The sequence below is a fragment of the Oncorhynchus kisutch genome, linkage group LG10 (assembly GCF_002021735.2).
Source record: "Oncorhynchus kisutch isolate 150728-3 linkage group LG10, Okis_V2, whole genome shotgun sequence".
Taxonomy (NCBI): domain Eukaryota; kingdom Metazoa; phylum Chordata; class Actinopteri; order Salmoniformes; family Salmonidae; genus Oncorhynchus; species Oncorhynchus kisutch.
Window position 1 is genome coordinate 16,706,436 of NC_034183.2, and position 21,690 is coordinate 16,728,125.

The following is a 21,690-nucleotide window of genomic DNA, read 5'->3' on the forward strand; positions in this document are numbered from 1 at the left end:
GCAGTAGTCTGCGGGGTCCTCCTGCTCCTCATCATCAGAACCTAATATCTCCTCCTCCGGCTCTGGGGGGATGGCCGGCTCAGGGGGGGCTGGATGGGGAGGTGGGGCAGTGGGGGCAGACACCGGGGCTTTTTGCTGGGTCTCAGGCCTGACAGAGAGAGAGAGAGAGAGATACTGTTAGAACCTGAATTGGTTAGGGTAGGAATTACCCTTTCCGCGTACAACATACTAACACACAATTACACTAGAATCATCACTGCAGCCGATATGTTTAGCTGGATGCCATTTCTCTTTAAGACCTGATTCCATCTCGGAGCCCATCCTCAACCCTTTTCCCTAGCCTTTGGTGTTCTCAGATCTGAAAGGATTGGAAATGGAACGAGGCCCATGAGGAAGAGAAAATATACATGTCTGCTGTATTTTTAAGGGCTTAGTGTCTTATCAATAAGACCGTGTGTGACTTCTCTTCCCCTGTGAAAAGTCTGTTCCAGCCTGAGAGGGTGAGCCACTTTAATTCAGTGTTGTCTGTATGTTCAATGTTTAGCTATGCGGTGTGATGTTGAGGAGGAGTGAGCTAGTTCCATAGCATCAATGAGGAATCCCCCAGAAACAAGAGTGTCTATACATTTAGATAACATTATCATAACATTAAATAACACACAAACTGGACAGTTGTATCGCCATCTCTCATTCAAAGACTCAATCATGTATTGTTGTCTCTATCTTCTTGCCCTTTGTACTTTTGTCTGTGCCAAATAATGTTTGTACCATGTTTTGTGCTGCTGCCATGTTGTTGTCGTGTTGTGTTGCTACCATGCTGTGTTATGTGTTGCTACCATGCTGTGTTATGTGTTGCTACCATGCTGTGTTATGTGTTGCTACCATGCTGTGTTATGTGTTGCTACCATGCTGTGTTATGTGTTGCTACCATGCTGTGTTATGTGTTGCTACCATGCTGTGTTATGTGTTGCTGCCTTGCTGTGTTATGTGTTGCTGCCTTGCTGTGTTATGTGTTGCTGCCATGCTGTGTTATGTGTTGCTGCCTTGCTGTGTTATGTGTTGCTGCCTTGCTGTGTTATGTGTTGCTGCCTTGCTGTGTTATGTGTTGCTGCCTTGCTGTGTTATGTGTTGCTGCCATGCTGTGTTATGTGTTGCTACCATGCTGTGTTATGTGTTGCTACCATGCTGTGTTATGTGTTGCTACCATGCTGTGTTATGTGTTGCTGCCTTGCTGTGTTATGTGTTGCTGCCTTGCTGTGTTATGTGTTGCTGCCTTGCTGTGTTATGTGTTGCTACCATGCTGTGTTATGTGTTGCTACCATGCTGTGTTATGTGTTGCTGCCTTGCTGTGTTATGTGTTGCTGCCTTGCTGTGTTATGTGTTGCTGCCTTGCTGTGTTATGTGTTGCTGCCTTGCTGTGTTATGTGTTGCTGCCATGCTGTGTTATGTGTTGCTACCATGCTGTGTTATGTGTTGCTGCCTTGCTGTGTTATGTGTTGCTGCCTTGCTGTGTTATGTGTTGCTGCCTTGCTGTGTTATGTGTTGCTACCATGCTGTGTTATGTGTTGCTACCATGCTGTGTTATGTGTTGCTGCCTTGCTGTGTTATGTGTTGCTGCCTTGCTGTGTTATGTGTTGCTGCCTTGCTGTGTTATGTGTTGCTGCCTTGCTGTGTTATGTGTTGCTGCCATGCTGTGTTATGTGTTGCTACCATGCTGTGTTATGTGTTGCTGCCTTGCTGTGTTATGTGTTGCTGCCTTGCTGTGTTATGTGTTGCTGCCTTGCTGTGTTATGTGTTGCTGCCTTGCTGTGTTATGTGTTGCTGCCTTGCTATGTATTAGGTCTCTCTTTATGTAGTATTGTGGAGTCTCTCTCTGATGATGTGTGTTTTGTCCTATTTAAAAATTAAAAAGTTGTATACCAGCCCCCAGCAGGAGGCCTTTTGCCTTTTATTAGGCCGTCATTGTAAATAGGAATGTATTCTTAACTGGCTTGACTAGTTAAAAAGGTTAAATAATAAATAAAAAAATTAAATTAAAAAGTATTGTTCAACATTAACCAGACGAGTCAGAATCTTAAGATGTTGTTCTGGTGTATCTCTGAACACGACTCTCTCAGTAGCATCCTCAGAAATATCTCTATCAGTTATAAAGGCTAAATAGATTGTGTGAACAGTGTCAGTGCCAAACACTTGAGTAAAAAAATAAAAAATACACACACACACACCTTAAGGGCTGTGATAAATCATGGTCGCAGGCACAGACACATGACGGAGGTTCCCAGTTGGTAAGTGTGCCGTTATAGAAACTGATGAGAATGGAGAATCCAGTCCATGAAGAGTTAACGTGGCAGCTAGCTAGGACAACACAAGGTATTGTTCTTTTAAAACAAGGACATTAAAGACCTAGATAGACTACATGCAAATGTTTAAAATATAATATGCTATAGGCAAGCCCTATTTGGGCCGCGATCTTTTAGCAGTTACTCTTCTGTTGACGCCTTCTTGTGTGATCAGCTGACTTGAGGTTAGCTTTGGGATGAGAGAGAGCATACAGCTAGACAACACAAGGCTCCTCTAACGTCTAATACAGCTAGATAGGACAACAAGGCTTCTCTAACGCCTAATACAGCTAGATAGGACAACAAGGCTTCTCTAACGCCTAATACAGCTAGATAGGACAACAAGACTCCTCTAACGTCTAATACTGCTGGATAGGACAACAAGACTCCTCTAACGTCTAATACAGCTAGATAGGACAACAAGACTCCTCTAATGTCTAATACAGCTAGATAGGACAACAAGGCTCCTCTAACGTCTAATACAGCTAGATAGGACAACAAGACTCCTCTAACGTCTAATACAGCTAGATAGGACAACAAGGCTCCTCTAACGTCTAATACAGCTAGATAGGACAACAAGGCTTCTCTAACGTCTAATACAGCTAGATAGGACAACAAGACTCCTCTAACGTCTAATACAGCTAGATAGGACAACAAGGCTTCTCTAACGTCTAATTGTAATGTTCGTCGTTGGGAGAAAGAGAGGAGGACCAAGGTGCAGCGTGGTAAGTATTCATTATGCCTTTTAATGAAAAGAAATACTCGAACAAAACAACAAAAACGATAAACGAGAATGACAAACGAAACAGTCCTGTCTGGTGACATACACAAAGACGAACCCACGAAACACAATAGAAAACAGGCTACCTAAATATGGTTCTCAATCAGGGACAATGATTGACAGCTGCCTCTGATTGAGAACCATACCAGGCCAAACACAGAAATAGCAAATCATAGAAAAACTAACATAGACAACCCACCCAACTCACGCCCTGACCATATTAAAACAAAGACATAACAAAAGAACTAAGGTCAGAACGTGACAGTAATACAGTTAGATAGGACAACACAAGGCTCCTCTAACGTCTAATACAGCTAGATAGGACAACACAAGGCTCCTCTAACGTCTAATACAGCTAGATAGGACAACACAAGGCTCCTCTAACGTCTAATACAGCTAGATACAGCTTTCTTCATATTTTCAAACAGTTCATTTATATTTTCCAACGGGGCTATACATTTTGGTGAGTTTTTTCTCTCTCGCCCGAGTAGCCTCGTTTCACTCCCAAAAATCAAAATAAACCATCTAGTGTTCAGTGAAATAACAACACAATGTCACATACAGGTAGCCTAGTCAAATAATTAACATCCAATCACCTTACTGTTACTCTCTCGCGGGAATTCCACTAACGGTCTGTATGTAGCCAAACGTAGCTGCTGCTCATGTTGGTATCTGTACTAATGGCGCAAAAGCCATGACAGGGAGACATAGTGGAGTGGTAACGTGCATTCAAGCAGTTGCTCCCGACACCACTTAGGTCACTGCAGCATCCACCGAGAGGCTCTTGCTGCCAAGGGAATGCCTGACAGCTTGAAAGACGTTTTGAACCATTGAAAATGGTTAACTTTGTTAAAGTAAGGCCCCTGAACTCTCGTGTAGTATCTGCACTATGCAATGATATGGGCAGCGACCATGTAACGCTTTTACAACATACAGAAGTGAACTGGTTATCAAGAGGCCAAGTATTGACATGTTTTTTTAAAAATTGACCATATTTTCACTTGTCTGACCGCTTGCATGATGATGAGTTTCTCACACGACTGGCCTACCTGGGTGATGTTGTTTTCTCACCTGACTGATCTGAATCTCGGATTAAAGGGACTCTCTGCAACTATATTCAATATGCGGTACAACATTTAGGCTGTTTAAGTAGTTGGAGCTCTTCTCGGTCTGCATTAACAAGGACAACACACAGGACTTTCCATCATTGTATGATTTTTTTGTTTGCAAATGAACAAACTTACGGACAAAGTCAAACGTGATACAGCGAAGCACCGGAGTGACTTGGGTGCTCAATTATGCAGGTACTTTCCTGAAACGGATCACACAAACAACTGGATTCAGTATTCCCTTTCTTGCTCTGTCTCCAGTCCACTTACCGATATCTGAACAACAGTAACCTGCCTTGACAAATCGCACTGTTAAGATACTGATGCCCTTTGCAACCACGTACCTACACTACCGTTCAAAAGTTTGGGGTCACTTAGAAATGTCCTTGTTTTTGACAGAAAAGCACATTTTTGTCCATTAAAATAACATCAAATTGATCAGAAATACAGTGTAGACATGGTTAATGTTGTAAATGACTATTGTAGCTGGAAATGGCACATTTTTTATGGAATATCTACATAGGTGTACAGAGGCCCATTATCAGCAACCATCACTCCAATGGCATATGGCATCACTCCAATGGCATATGGCATCACTCCAATGTTCCAATGGCATATTGTGTTAGCTAACCCAAGTTTATAATTTTAAAAGGCTAATTGATTATTATAAAACCCTTTCTTTTGCAATTATGTTAGCACAGCTGAAAACTGTTGTTCTGATTAAAGAAGCAATAAAACTGGCCTTCAATGCTGTGTATTACTCCCTTCACAGAACAGCTCAAACTGTCTCTAACCAGAATAGCAAAAGGAGTTGGAGGCCCCAGTACACAACTGAGCAAGAGGACAAGTACATTAGAGTATCTAAGCTGATTAAAAGACGCTTCACAAGTCCTCAACTGGCAGCTTCATTAAATCGTACCCGCAAAACACCAGTCTCAACATCAACAGTGAAGCGGCGACTCTGGGATGCTGGCCTTCTAGGCAGAGTTCCTCTGTCCAGTGTCTGTGTTCTTTTGCCCATCTTAATCTTTTATTTTTATTGGCCAGTCTGAGATATGGCTTTTTCTTTGCAACTCTGCCTAGAAGGCCAGCATCCCGGAGTCGGAATCAGTGGAATGGTATCAAATGCATCAAACACATGGTTTCCATGGTTTCCAGGTGTTTGATGCCATTCCATTCGCTCCGTTTACAGCCATTATTTTGAGCCGTCCTCCCCTCAGCAGCCTCCACTGGTGGGTATAACGTGCATGTGTGTGTTAATTCATACTGTAAGGAACAACGTACATCCTAGAACACACACACAGATGTGTGTTTGTGTGTCTATCGCACACCCAGCACCACTCATACACATAACAGCAACAACATAACCAGAATGTTTCTGAGAGCATGGAAAGCCCATGTCAAACAACAGCAGCAGCAAGGCAGGAACTAACTCTTAGTGTGCATTCCAAATGGCACCCATATTCCCTATATAGTGCACTACATTTGACCAGGGTGCATCAACAGTAGTGCAGTATGTAGGGAATAGGGTACCGTTTGGGACACAACCTTAGACAAAGCAGCTGATTCAGAGCAGTTGGGTTAAATGCGGAAGACACATTTCGGTTGAATGCATTCAGTTGTGTAACTGACTAGGTATCCCCTTTCCCTTTCACACTGGCTGCCATTCTCCTCATTGCAGACATGCCAGTCCAGGCTGTAGTCAGCTGACACAGCAGCAAAGTGATGCATGTTTTGGGGCACTGAGCAAATTCTAAACTTGAAAGTTGTGAGAATTTTGTTCAAATTCCGGCACGCGTTTACAGTGAACACTGACGCTGTACTCTTACAGTTTTAGACAGTAGCCAATAGACTATTGCGGCTATTTAAGCATAATGTCGGCCTACCAACAAACCCAATGGAGCAAATCTCAAACTTTTCAAATGGAAATAGCTTCTGATTTCTGTGGTGTTCAATGCAGGCCGACATTACATGATAATTATTTAAATGTTTTAACATTATGAAGGGCTTGACATGAATGATTTTTTAAACTTGGTCTGTAACACCATGGGTCAAATAGGTGACTGTAAATTGCATTGTATTCTGTTATATGATGCACAAAACCACTTTACAAAATAAAAGTCATTATTACTACTGTACAGAGAATTAGACAATGTGTTGGCTATCCCTCTGCCTATTGGCTTATTTGCATATGTCTCAAAATAAAACACTGCCCCTTTAATTAAGACAAACTTTTTACCTGACTGGCTTTTCAAATAAATGTAGCCTACACGTGTTGTGCTCTTGTAGGGCGCAGTAACTCCCCATTGCTGACCTATACTTATCTATAACTGGACTAGTAATGCAGAGAATATCAACAAATGTGCACATGTGCAGTCTGAACTGATCTGAAAAGAGCATTCACTCCAGGATGATTGAAAGGCAGGAACGACCCCTGCCAAAATTACAGACTCAATATTTCAAAGTTAAATTTGTTTTGGTTTGTTACATTGAAAAGAGGTTGATATAATATTGATTCATCACAGAAAAAAACAAATCTATATAGTGCAAACTAACGCGGCAAACTCAGATGTTCAATCTCTTGCGTCTTTGCGAGGTCTGGCATTTCTTCTGTGAGCCGCAGTGCTGGAGGAGGTGGGCGCCGCGCAGTTTAGAGGGAACATTGGGGATAAACAGATTTTATTTTTCCACAGATGCATTAACACTTTGTTTTGTGGCTAAACAGGGCTGTTGGTTTTGTAGATGGTTAAGTGTCACATTGCTAGTAGTGTAATTACGTAAGGGATAATCAATGAGGGGGCATTGTGTTCTATGGAAAATAATGAATGACGTATAAGTTGTGTTCCATGACATACTAGCTGAGTGGAACTGACCTTCCACAGAGTTGCATTATTTTCCAGAGAAGGCATAGAGCCCAGCGTTGATTATTCCTTTTATACCATGGCTAATATTTAACACATTTGATACTAGAGATGTTCATTTGCTGGTTGAAATGTGTTCAACATCCACTGAAGTAGCTAGCAAGTTTACTAGATAGCTACAGTAGTTACCAATGATAGCTAAACTAGAACGTCTGTTAGGGTGGCGTCCCATAGGGTGGTGCACAATTGGCTCAGCGCTGTCCGGGTTTGGCAGAGGTAGGCCATCATTGTAAATAAGAATTTGTTCTTAACTGACTTGCCTAGTTAAATAAAGGTTAAATAAAAAAATAAAAAACTGCCATGGTATAAAGCACATTATAAACTGGATGGTTCCAGCTGTGAATGCTAATTGGCTGACAGCCGTGGTATATCAGACCGTATACCATGGGTATGACAAACCTTTTTACTGCTCTAATTATGTTGATAACCTGTTTATAATAGCAATAATCTGGGGTTTGTGGTATATGGCCAATATACCATGGCTAAGGGCTTCACATGTGTGTGTAAACAACGCCTTGTGTGGTATGCCCTGTAAGTGTGTGTGTGTGTGTTTGTGTGTGTTGAGAAGGAGCAGAGCGACATGGGGGTTGGAGAGGGATTAGAAATGGAAAAACAAACAGAGGGAAACTCAAGCATTCTTTCTCTCTCCAAACTCAAGCATTCTTTCTCTCTCCAAACTCAAGCATTCTTTCTCTCTCCAAACTCAAGCATTCTTTCCCTCTCCAAACTTCAGCATTCTTTCTCTCTCCAAACTCAAGCATTCTTTCCCTCTCCAAACTTCAGCATTCTTTCTCTCTCCAAACTCAAGCATTCTTTCCCTCTCCAAACTTCAGCATTCTTTCTCTCTCCAAACTCAAGCATTCTTTCTCTCTCCAAACTCAAGCATTCTTTCCCTCTCCAAACTTCAGCATTCTTTCTCTCTCCAAACTCAAGCATTCTTTCTCTCTCCAAACTCAAGCATTCTTTCCCTCTCCAAACTCAAGCATTCTTTCTCTCTCCAAACTCAAGCATTCTTTCCCTCTCCAAACTCAAGCATTCTTTCTCTCTCCAAACTCAAGCATTCTTTCTCTCTCCAAACTCAAGCATTCTTTCTCTCTCCAAACTCAAGCATTCTTTCTCTCTCCAAACTCAAGCATTCTTTCCCTCAGCTCCAGGGACAAAAACATGGAATAAAGAGGAAAGGCAAATGCATGCGCGTACACACACACACACACACACACACACACACACACACACACACACACACACACACACACACACACACACACACACACACACACACACACACACAGCGAGAGAAAGAGCAAGAGAAATTTACCGGTAGTTGATTAAGTATATACTGTATGATAGCAGAGCACAAAGACCTCTTATTCAGGAAAATAGTTCAACATTGTTCATCATTCTCCTGCTAAATGGGAGAGGAAGGCAAACTCTTCTCCCTAACGTCAGGACAGAAGAGTCCCTGCCCATCTCCGAAAAAGAGGATCTTAAATCAGATGTCTGAGCTTCCCCCCCCAAAAATACGATAAAAAGTGTTTTTCTTACTATTTGCCTACTTGCTGACTTTGTTGGTAACTTCTTTATTGCGGAAGAATGAACTGACTATGCCTGTGACATGTGGTTGTCTTACCTAGCTATCTGTATACTAACTGTAAGTCGCTCTGGATAAGAGTGTCTGCTAATATAGACATTTTTTACATTGGAAAAGTTGAGAAGCTGTCTTTGTCTGTCAGCTCAAAATCCCTAATTCTAGGGGCCTCCCGAGTGGCGCAGCGGTCTAAGGCACTGCATCGCAGTGCTTGAGGCATCACTACAGATCCAGATTCGATCCCAGGCTGTGTCGCAGCCGGTCATGACCGGGAGACCCATGAGGCGGTGCACAATTGGCCCAGCGTTGTCCGAGTTAGGGGAGGGTTTGGCTGGCCGGGATGTCTTTGTCCCATCGCGCTCTAGTGACTCCTGTTGCGGGCCGGGCACATGCATGCTGACACAGTCGCCAGTTGTACGGTGTTTCCTCCGACACATTGGTGCGGCTGGCTGCCGGGTTAAGCGAGCAGTGTGTAAAGAAGTAGTGCAGCTTGGCAGGGTCGTGTTTTGGAGGACTCATGTCTCTCACCCTTCGCCTCTCCATACGGGATTTGCAGCGATGGGACAAGACTGTAACTACCAATTGGATAACATGAAATTGGGGAAAATGTAAATAAATAAAAATGTCCCTAATTCTGTGCAAACCCATTGCAGTTGTATGGACATGGGTCTACACAAGGGTCTACACATTGTGTGCAATTAGTGATAGGGGAGGGGATATATTGCAATATTATTTTTGCGCTAGTTTGCTGTACCTGCACCAAAACTCCAGTATCTACACTTGTTCTCCATCTTCTTTTTAAATAGGGAGTACATTTGTTTTCAGCACTTTTATTTCCATGACTGATCAAAACCCATTTTCTCATGGTTCTCTCTTGTCCCTCTGCAGCAGACCTATGGTGAGCAATATGTTTGGAACATTGAATCACAGTAAAATCACAATAACGAATCGGAATACATATAGAATCCTGAGAATCACAATACATATCGTATCAGCATTTAGGTATTGTGATAATATCATATTGTGAGATCCCTGGCAATTCCCAGCCCTATGTGCAATGAACATGAAGTTTAGTAATATGATGTTGTATGAGATCTGAAGGCTTGTCAACAGCCTAAATATCTGTAGCAAGGAAAAGGGGGCTGTGTGCCTCCTCCTTTCAGATAGAACAACCTCAGTGTACCCCTGTTCATTCAGTAACATTTGTCCTTAAGAATCATTGTCACATATTTTCGGACCGTCACCAAGGAAACATATTGATTCCCTAGCACCTACTCTATATCACTAAGGTAATGTACTGAATGCCGAGCATTCTCGTTGCCAAGGTAACACATTTAATGTGGATGGAACTGGATGTCCATGCTCCCTGCTCTAGAAAGAGTGCTGAAAATGTGCCATTGAAATCCTTTTTTATTTCTGAAGACAAATGCCCTGTTGTCCTGCGAACAATGTTCGAAGAACCACTGTCTGAACTTTGGCTGGCCTTTGTCCATGGAAACCTGACTGTATTCAGTGACACGATCAAGATGCTTGAAGGCCAGGACCACTGTGCTGTGGAGTCCGCTGCAATTCTGAGAAACGTTGAAGCAAAATTGACTGATGACATTCCAGTTTTGGTCAGAGGACTTCTGAGAGAGCTAGAGGGAAATGGAGCCATGTCTAAAGAGAGCTTTCTCAAAACATCCCAATCATTCTTCACTACGGCTGTGAACTACTTGCAAGCATGGGGAAAGCACACAGATAATCTAAAATATTTACATTGTCTCCTTTTAAAAAGGCAATCTCAGCGTGAAGAGATCCAGAAGGCAGCAGGCACACTGCAGGAAAAATGCCCCAATGTGACCATCAATGAGGATGCATTGTTTGACGAGGTTACTGGTCTGCAAGAGTTCCTAAAGGGGGGATCGCTTGAAGAATGGAAAGCATCTGAGACACCGCTTAGTCAGAAATGGAGCATGGTGGTTACCCACTTCAAAGAGAACGACATCCCACACACTAACCTGGCTAGATTAGCGTCTGTTGTCATGTGCTTACCTGGAAGTAATGCACCAGTCGAGAGAGTGTTCTCCCAAATGAATGATATATGGACAGCAGCAAGAAATGGGTTCACTGTTCCTACCATCAAGGCCATGCTTATTGTGAAGATAAACTTCAACCTCCCCTGCCAGGAGTTCATGGAGAAGCTGGCCAAAGACAGAGCAATCCTGAAGAAAATACATTCTTCTGAGAAATATACAGATTAGGTTGGTATAAGTATATTATGTAGTTACCAATCTCATCAGCATCTTATTTCTTTATTATGTTAAGTATTTCACATATACTATTGTCTGTTTTTTACATTTTGCTCATGTTCTCTTCTGCTCTTATTCTACCCAGACTACCAGGACCACTGAATGGCTGTTCAGATCTGACAGTTCTGTCTTGTCTGTAGTGTTTCTGTAGTATAGTTGTTTTCTCTGTATCACAATGTGCCTTTTAGACTAAATACACGAAACCGGAATTGTCCCCCTTTTTATTTCATAGATAATAACATTGGATATTTTAATGATATATTGACCGCCGAACTGGAAATGTCCCCGGTTTTAATTTCAGAAATCTGGTCACCTTAACCTAGGGGTTTACCCATTCCACCTTGGCAACATAGACCTAGCGCTAACTGAACAGACTGATGTCACCTAGTCGGTAATATCATAGAAACAGGGAATATGGATTTTTCTATCGGTAACACAGATCACATAATTCAGTTAATTTTGGGATCTACATTATATAGGTAACACTGATACCTGAACACAACTGTAAGTAAACTATGGAATGCCGCTGTCATCTCCGTTACGACTGTCCACTCAGTGAATACCAGCCTCCCTCTGTCAGAACCAAAACATTATCCCATTCCCCTGGTAATAGGCTACCACTCTCTCTTTTACTGATTCATCATCATCCCTCTCTGTCCATATCTCTCTGTCTGTATCAGTCTCTCCCAGCAGCAGGCCAGCTGACTCATTCACTCCTCTCCTCCTGTATGTCTGCTCTGCACATGCCAAGGAAGAGAGATCTCACTGCTATTTCAGTCTGTGGCCTGCCTGCCTGACGTCACACAGCACTGCCCCCACACTGTCCACACCTGCCATGATGAATCTGTACATTACCACTTACAGTTGAAGTCAGAAGTTTACATACACCTTAGCCGAATACATTTAAACTCAGTTTTTCACAATTCTTGAAATTGAATCCTAGTAAAAATTCCCTTAGGTCAGTTAGGACCACCATTTTATTTTAAGAATGTGAAATGTCAGAATAATAGTTGAGAGAGAATGATTTATTTCAGCTTTTATTTCTTTCATCACCTTCCCAGTGGTTCAGACGTTTACATACACTCAATCAGTATTTGGTAGCATTGCCTTTAAATTGTTTAACTTGGGTCAAACGATTCGGGTAGCCTTCCACGAGCTTCCCACAATAAGTTGGGTGAATTTTGGCTCATTCCTCCTGACAGAGCTGGTGTACCTGAGTCAGGTTTGTAGGCCTCCTTGCTTGCACACGCCTTTTCAGTTTTGCCAACACATTTTCTATAGGATTGAGGTCAGGGCTTTGTGATGACCACTCCAAAACCTTGACTTTATTGTCTTTCAGCCATTTTGCCACAACTTTGGAAGTATGCTTGGGGTCATTGTCCATTTGGAAGACCCATTTGCGACCAAGCTTCAACTTCCTGACTGATGTCTTGAGATGTTGCTTCAATATATCCACATAATTTTCCTATCTCATGATGCCATCTATTTTGTGAAGTGCACCAGTCCCTCCTGCAGCAAAGCACCCAAACAACATGATGCTGCCACCCCCGTGCTTCACGGTTGGGATGGTGTTCTTTGGCTTGCAAGTCTCCGCCTTTTTCCTCCAAACATAAAAATGGTCATTATGGCCAAACAGTTCTATTTTTGTTTCATCAGACCAGAGGACATTTCCCCAAAAAGTACGATCTTTGTCTCCATGTGCAGTTGCAAACCGTAGTCTGGCTTTTTTAATGGCAGTTTTGGAGCAGTAGCTTCTTCCTTGCTGAGCGGCCTTTCAGTTATGTCGATATAGGACTCGTTTTACTGTGCATATAGATACTATTGTACCTATTTCCTCCAGTATCTTCACAAGGTCCTTTGCTGTTGTTCTGGGATTGATTTGCACTTTTCGCACCAAAGTATGTTCTTCTCTAGGAGACTGAACGCGTCTCCTTCCTGAGCATTGTGACAGCTGCGTGGTCCTATGGTGTTTATACTTGCGTACTATTGTTTGTACAGATGAAGGTGGTACCTTCAGACGTTTGGAAATTGCTCCCAAGGATAAACCAGACTTGTGGAAGTCTCCAATTGTTTTTCTGAGGTCTTGGCTGATTACTTTTGATTTTCCCATGATGTCAAGCAAAGAGGCACTGAGTTTGAAGGTAAGATACATCCACAGGTACACCACCAATTGACTCAAATTATGTCAATTAGCCTATCAGAAGCTTACTTGTGTCATGCACAAAGTATATGTCCTAACTGACTTGCCATAACTATAGATTGTTAATAAGACATTTTTGGAGTGGTTGAAAAATGAGTTTAATTGACTCCAACCTAAGTATATGTAAACTTCTGACTTCAACTGTACCTCCCGCACAATTATGGATCTTAGGCTACCATAAATACCACATTACCATAAATCTACCATTACGAGTCTGTAGTGCAATATATTACTGTCCACACACCTAGCCCGCCATTTTGGCTCTCTCTGTGTATAAAAATAACCTCAGCCCTGCCATTAGCATATACTGTCCATCATCACTATGCATCAACTTTGGTTCAGACCACTATACTACTCTTCCACTAACCAACTAAACACACCAACCTGGCTATTACAATAACCTCTGTTAATTCAATACCACAGGGAAAAAACACCATGGCTTGTTGACTTCAGAGAGATCATGGAGATGAGAGAGAGTGGGTTGTTTTGCAGACAAATCAATGTATAGTATTCATAGGTTGCACCTCCGTCACATCATGCCATTGTTATGAATGTCCCCAAGCCGCCCTCTCCCGGCGGCCCAATAATGTTGCCCTAAAGTCGTGATAAGCCCAGTCATTCTGAACGCAGGCTAAAGACTGTTAAATATAAATTACACTTATAGTGCCTGGAAATACGATGACATTGCTAAAGTGGTCAAATATTTCGTAGGAAACAACTTTGCCAGCATTATCATGTTGTCTAATTTACTTTAGACAGATAGCACCGTTGTCATTAGCGAGTAAAGTTTGTCAAAAAATAGCTAGCAATGTTAGCTAGCAAAAAACAATCTTAGATAAATAGCTTACTTTATACTGCTTCTTAAGTCAATCTGGCGACATCAAAGTGATGACAAAAGGTTTTCCCACTAATAACTAGTCTCCTATTGAATGGCAATGCCAAGCCACTCTAATGCATTTTTGATTAAATCTTCATCAGCGCTCATTGACAATGCATTGAGTAGAATGATTAGTCGGGCATCATTGCAAAATGAACATTCAAAGCAATATTGTGACGAAACATGCAAACCATGAATAGGCCCAGTTCATACTGTACTGCCACTATATAGTACACAAAACACAGACAGAAAAATGTATATAAGAAAACACACACCAGCTCTATGCTGCAGGGCTCAGTGCACACATGTCAATAGCTGCTGATTAGACTGTTACTCTATTTTCCAATGGGCAGCCAATAGATACTGTACTACATGTTGCACTACACTGACCTACACACTACTACACACAAAAACATACACGCAAGCACACACAAAAACCAATACAAACATCATCACTTAATGCACACTCCCATTATACTGTATCTAGTTCCCACACTCCCATTATACTGTATCTAGCTCCCGCACTCCCATTATGCTGTATCTAGCTCCCACACTCCCATTATACTGTATCTAGCTCTCACACTCCCATTATACTGTATCTAGCTCCCACACTCCCATTATACTGTATCTAGCTCCCACATTCCCATTATACTGTATCTAGCTCCCACACTCCCATTATACTGTATCTAGCTCTCACACTCCCATTATACTGTATCTAGCTCTCACACTCCCATTATACTGTATCTAGCTCTCACTCCCATTATACTGTATCTAGCTCCCACACTCCCATTATACTGTATCTAGCTCCCACACTCCCATTATACTGTATCTAGCTCCCACCCCCATTACACTGTATCTAGCTCCCACACTCCCATTACACTGTATCTAGCTCCCACACTCCCATTATGCTGTATCTAGCTCCCACACTCCCATTATACTGTATCTAGCTCCCACACTCCCATTATACTGTATCTAGCTCCCACATTCCCATTATACTGTATCTAGCTCCCACACTCCCATTATGCTGTATCTAGCTCCCACACTCCCATTATGCTGTATCTAGCTCCCACACTCCCATTATGCTGTATCTAGCTCCCACCCCCATTACACTGTATCTAGCTCCCACACTCCCATTACACTGTATCTAGCTCCCACACTCCCATTATGCTGTATCTAGCTCCCACACTCCCATTATGCTGTATCTAGCTCCCACCCCCATTACACTGTATCTAGCTCCCACACTCCCATTACACTGTATCTAGCTCCCACACTCCCATTATGCTGTATCTAGCTCCCACACTCCCATTATGCTGTATCTAGCTCCCACACTCCCATTATGCTGTATCTAGCTCCCACACTCCCATTACACTGTATCTAGCTCCCACACTCCCATTATGCTGTATCTAGCTCCCACACTCCCATTATGCTGTATCTAGCTCCCACCCCCATTACACTGTATCTAGCTCCCACACTCCCATTACACTGTATCTAGCTCCCACACTCCCATTATACTGTATCTAGCTCTAATGCAGGAGTAGCAATGCTTTTTTTATGACATCATGAATGAATCAAACTGGCCTGAGCCCATAGAAATAAGAATGAAGGTCTGAGCCAGTCATCAGGCTGTCACTCATCACTCATCAGGCTGTCACTCACGTACCAGGCACGGCCAGCAACAACAACAACAACCGCTTAAACCGGGACTCACTCTTTTCACCCCACTTCGATACAAAGTAATTTTTTCGTAGCAGGTTAGGAGAGCATTTTCGCTACCCCTTTTTCTAACCTTAACTGTCTCCTAACCTGCTACGTAAACTGCTATGAAAAAGTTGGATCAGTATCCAAGTGGCGTGAAAAGAGTGTTTCCCTAAACCTGTGGTATCCTAACACCCTCACTATCATCAATAGCCTAGCGATGACAACATGGACACGACAACAGGGACACATCGAAAGTGACAGGCTAGTTGTGCTGGAAGGACAGCAACCGTAATCTGCACACTCCGTGGAGAGAACACTTTTTGTAAAACACCGACACGTCCGATAGAAAGAGAGCAGTCACACATAGCATCCCGTTCATAAAGCTCATAACAAAAACACAACCATTCAGCATTTCCAAATCGATACAACTTTATCAAAGGAACTGGTGATCTAAGGTTTAAACGCAACAATGTTTCCCACACATCAGTTTGAAAGAGTTAACCGCAAGAGAGCTGCAACAAACAGTGACACTCACCAAAGAGGCTCATTTGTATGTTAACTTCTTGCGGAAAGGTTCATCTTGAAGGGAGAAATGAACAAATCAGCAGAAACATCCTCCTCGATAACACTTGTGGCTGCAGCTGCCGCACACTATCTACAACAAAAGTTAGCTAGAGCGTGGGAAAAACAGGCTACAGGAGTGAGGTGTCTATGCCTCCCAGAAGGCGGAAGTGTAAAAAAATAAATATTGTCAAAACAGTCCTACCCATTGGAAGTCAAAATGTGATGGGTTGATTTCCCCCCAAATTCTGCCCTAATACAGTTGAATGGCAGATGCCTTCTGTCTAGCTTCTGAGGGCGTAGCCAATGGCTGACTTCTGAAGGCGTAGCCAATGGCTGACTTCTGAGGGCGTAGCCAATGGCTGACTTCTGAGGGCGTAGCCAATGGCTGACTTCTGAGGGCGTAGCCAATGGCTGACTTCTGAGGGCGTAGCCAATGGCTGACTTCTGAGGGCGTAGCCAATGGCTGACTTAGCGAGCTAGATTTTTCTCGCCAGAAACCACCAAATAAAAATCCTGATTGGATATTGTTTTCCCTTCAGTGTTAACCCCATAGAAAAAAGAATGAATAGAATGAGCTTGGAACCTCTAACCCTGGCAATTTGACTTGTAAAATCATGGGTACACTCGCAGTGGCTTCCTGGCATTGTTCAGTAATCATTTCCATGGTAATGTAGAATGTTTATTCAGATGATGCTAACTGATGCAATGTAATGTATTCTTTGTAATGTCATTTGAGTTGATTGAACAAATCACAGCACAGATTGATAAACATCATTTTGGGGGTATTTTTCTTAAAACTGCATTGTTGGTTAAGGGCTTGTAAATAAGCACTTCACGGTAAGGTCTACACTAGTTGTATTTGGCGCATGTGACAAATAAAATTTGATTTGATGGTTACACTTCCTGATTTGACTTCCTGCTTTGCTCCTATGGGTACACTTCCTGCTTTGACTTCCTGCTTTGCTCCTATGGTTACACTTCCTGCTTTGCTCCTATGGGTACACTTCCTGCTTTGCTCCTATGGGTCCACTTCCTGCGTTGCTCCTATGGGTCCACTTCCTGCTTTGCTCCTATGGGTCCACTTCCTGCTTTGCTCCTATGGGTCCACTTCCTGCTTTGCTCCTATGGGTCCACTTCCTGCTTTGCTCCTATGGGTACACTCACAATGGCCACCAGTCCACCCATTATGCCACCACTGACTTGAATGGGGACGCCTGTTCTATTCATTCTTGTTTCTATGGTTAACCCTTCTCTTTCCAACACAAACTAAAGATGAAATAAGAATATAATTTAAATTACAGAAAAAATTAAATAGAAATTAAAACAACATGTATATTTTAATTGTATAAATCCTTAGGCCTTCTCTGAAAGTGTAGAAGGCCCTTACGATTCCCCATTGATAAAATGCAAGGGCACCGAGCCACACAAGACCACATACTCACTGTCACACTACAGCATAGTCAGCCACCCATCCACAACTGGATGGGACTTTTGTTCCGTAAAAGTGCTTGATATTGAATAATATTTGCATTGTGAAACTGGCCTAAAAGCTGGCATGCTAATTCTTACGAGGCCACAGACTGTTCCCATGTCACTGGTCCATGTCACAGCATACCAAACACAAAGACACACACACACATGCCTGTGCGCACACGCATACACACAAACAAACACGCACACACACGTCACACAGTTGAGGCACACTGACATGACTGCACACCCAACATAAACACAGAGGGCCAATTCTCCCCTATTGACACAAGAGGCAAGACGCTTTTGTGTGTGGGATGTTTACTACACAGGATGTGTATGATGTTTACTACACAGGATGTGTGTGTGATGTTTACTACACAGGATGTGTGTGTGATGTTTACTACACAGGATGTGCGTTATGTTTACTACACAGGATGTGTGTGATGTTTACTACACAGGATGTGTGTGATGTTTACTACACAGGATGTGTGTGATGTTTACTACACAGGATGTGTGTGATGTGTACCTCCTGCACATGCATTGCTAAACATCAAGACATTAGCCTTGGCTGTGATCGTGTGATGTGCCCACAAACAACCCTGAATAGTTACAGTATAATATCTGCATTCCTCCATTTATACTGTATCAAAACACATCACATAGGAACAGTATCCAGCTGCAGCATAGCACTAGTGAATAACTCGTCTCCACTCAACCACGCACACAGTCTCTTCACAGAGTCATCCAGTGATGTCAAACGGAGCCATGGCCATTGTGGAGGTCTGTTACTCCCACGCTGGTAAGAGGAGGAAGACTGCTGCATGCTGGCTTGGCTCTGGAAGAGAAACACAGTAGCCTGGGCTGCTCTTAGGGTGTCTCATGGAATTCTACAAACAAAACAATAACCCCCTGGGTGTTTACAGTTTGTGTTATGGTTGTGTAAAAAGCTAAACATTTGAACAGCGAATTTTGTTTAAGTGTTGGATGAGGTTTTAGGGTAAATGTTTTCAGGGTGTCATTGTAACAATATGGAGGCAACATCCCCACCAAACAATGTTGTTTTCCCATTGTGAATGTGTTTTATCATGTGGTCACATGCTGTTGGACTTTAATAGACAGGGTTGGCCAAGCAGAGAGGGTCAGGCCCAGAATTCCAAGCCAAGTCACGTGGTGCCCTTTCACCTAACTGCTAATGGCCCTGCCGATCACGCATCAGACTTCACGTGACCACACCGTGTGTGCCGCTGCTATATACATATAGGGGAAACACTGATTACCTACAGTATGAACTTATTCATGTCTAACTTAGATGGAGATTATTACTACTGAATGGTGGGAGTAGAGATGAAAGGTCTGGGAAAGTTGTTCCACCATGCAGAAGCTCTGTTTCTACTGTCTATGTATCTGTTTCTACTCTCTATGTCTCGGTTTCTACTCTCTATGTCTCGGTTTCTCCTCTCTATATGTCTCTGTTTCTCCTCTCTATGTCTCTGTTTCTCCTCTCTATGTCTCTCTGTTTCTCCTCTCTATGTCTCTGTTTCCCCTCTATATGTCTCTGTTTCTCTTCTCTATGTCTCTGTTTCTCCTCTCTATGTCTCTGTTTCTCCTCTCTGTCTCTGTTTCTACTCTCTATGTCTCTGTTTCTCCTCTCTATGTCTCTCTGTTTCTACTCTCTATGTCTCTGTTTCTACTCTCTATGTCTCTGTTTCTCCTCTCTATGTCTCTGTTTCTCCTCTCTATGTCTCTGTTTCTACTCTCTATGTCTCTTTTTCTACTCTCTATGTCTCTTTTTCTACTATCTATGTCTCTTTTTCTACTCTCTGTCTCTTCTCTCCATGTCTCTGTTTCTACTTTCTATGTCTCTGTTTCTACTCTCGGTCTCTGTTTCTACTCTCTATGTGTCTCTGTTTCTACTCTCTGTGTCTCTGTTTCTACTCTCTATGTCTCTGTTTCTACTCTCTATGTCTCTGTTTCTACTCTCTATGCGTCTCTGTTTCTACTCTCTATGCGTCTCTGTTTCTACTCTCTCTATGTCTCTGTTTCTACTCTCTATGTGTCTCTGTTTCTACTTTCTATGTCTCTGTTTCTACTCTCTATGTCTCTGTTTCTACTTTCTATGTCTCTGTTTCTACTCTCTATGTCTCTGTTTCTACTCTCCATGTTTCTGTTCCTACTCTCTATGTGTCTCTGTTTCCACTCTCTATGCGTCTCTGTTTCTACTCTCTATGCGTCTCTGTTTCTACTCTCTATGTCTCTGTTTCTACTCTCTATGTGTGTCTGGTGGATCTCTGGACCTATGGGGCTGTGTCTCTGGGAGGGGGAGTCAGGGGGGATATAAGAGCTGTGTAGTAGGCCTTCATGCTGGGCACTTACAGCCACCTGGGACAGCACACACACACACGCACGCACGCACATACACGCACACACATGAAAGAACTCACATTCACACACACAAGCTGACACACACACAGAAACAATCAAACAAACAGACCATTATCATTCCTGTGTATTAATATAGCAGCCATGTCAGCCCAGATATTAGGTCTCTGCTGACCCAGCGTTTACCCCTACTTTCCTAATCTGTAAAGAGCTCTCTCTCTCACACACCCAGACACACTTTCACACTTGTTGCTGCTACTCTGTTTATTATCTATCCTGATTGCCAAGTCACTTTTACCCCTACCTACATGTACATAATATTACCTCAATTACCTCGTACCCCCAGCACATTGACTCAGTACCAGTACTCCTTGTATAGTATCGTTACTGTTATTTATTGTGTGCGCAAATATTCTTACATTTTACCTCTGTATTGTTGGTTAAGGGCTTGTAAACAAGCTTTTCACGGTAAAGTCTACACCGTTGTATTCGGCACATGTGGCAAATAAATTTATATTTCATTTTGATATTCTAGGTGATTGTTAGATGTGGTACGTGTACGACTACCTCCACCATCACCACCGGCATAACCTCTAGCACCACCTCCACTACCACCCCCTCATCCATCACCCCCACCGGCATAACCTCTAGCACCACCTCTACTACCACCTCCACTACCACCCCCTCATCCATCACCCCCACCGGAGCCACCGGCATAACCTCTAGCACCACCTCTACTACCACCCCCTCATCCATCACCCCCACCGGAGCCACCGGCATAACCTCTAGCACCACCTCTACTACCACCCCCTCATCCATCACCCCCACCGGCATAACCTCTAGCACCACCTCCACTACCACCCCCTCATCCATCACCCCCACCGGCACCACCGGCATAACCTCTAGCACCATCTCCACTACCACCCCCTCATCCATCACCCCCCACTGGCACCACGGGCATAACCTCTAGCACCACCTCTACGACCACCCCCTCATCCATCACCCCCACTGGCACCACCGGCATAACCTCTAGCACCACCTCCACTACCACCCCCTCATCCATCACCCCCACCGGCATAACCTCTAGCACCACCTCTACTACCACCTCCACTACCACCCCCTCATCCATCACCCCCACCGGAGCCACCGGCATAACCTCTAGCACCACCTCTACTACCACCCCCTCATCCATCACCCCCACCGGAGCCACCGGCATAACCTCTAGCACCACCTCTACTACCACCCCCTCATCCATCACCCCCACCGGAGCCACCGGCATAACCTCTAGCACCACCTCCACTACCACCCCCTCATCCATCACCCCCACCGACACCACCATCTCTTCCAGCATAACCTCTAGCACCACCTCTAGCACCCCCTCATCCATCACCCCCACCGGAGCCACCAGCATAACCTCTAGCACTACCTCTACTACCACCCCCTCATCCATCACCCCCACCGACACCACCA

General features: G+C 43.4%; 1 protein-coding gene across 6 annotated transcripts in view; it reads right to left on the minus strand.

Annotated features, from left to right (window-relative positions):
• Window positions 1-21,690, minus strand: part of LOC109897832 (SRSF protein kinase 2) — a 97,588-nt gene that overhangs the window by 26,485 nt on the left and 49,413 nt on the right. For all 6 annotated transcript variants that reach the window (XM_031833223.1, XM_031833220.1, XM_031833219.1 and 3 more), the window contains one exon: window positions 1-148. This exon is cut by the window's left edge and continues 4 nt beyond it. In XM_031833223.1, the coding sequence (XP_031689083.1) occupies window positions 1-148 (148 nt within the window). The remainder of the gene's footprint in view (window positions 149-21,690) is intronic.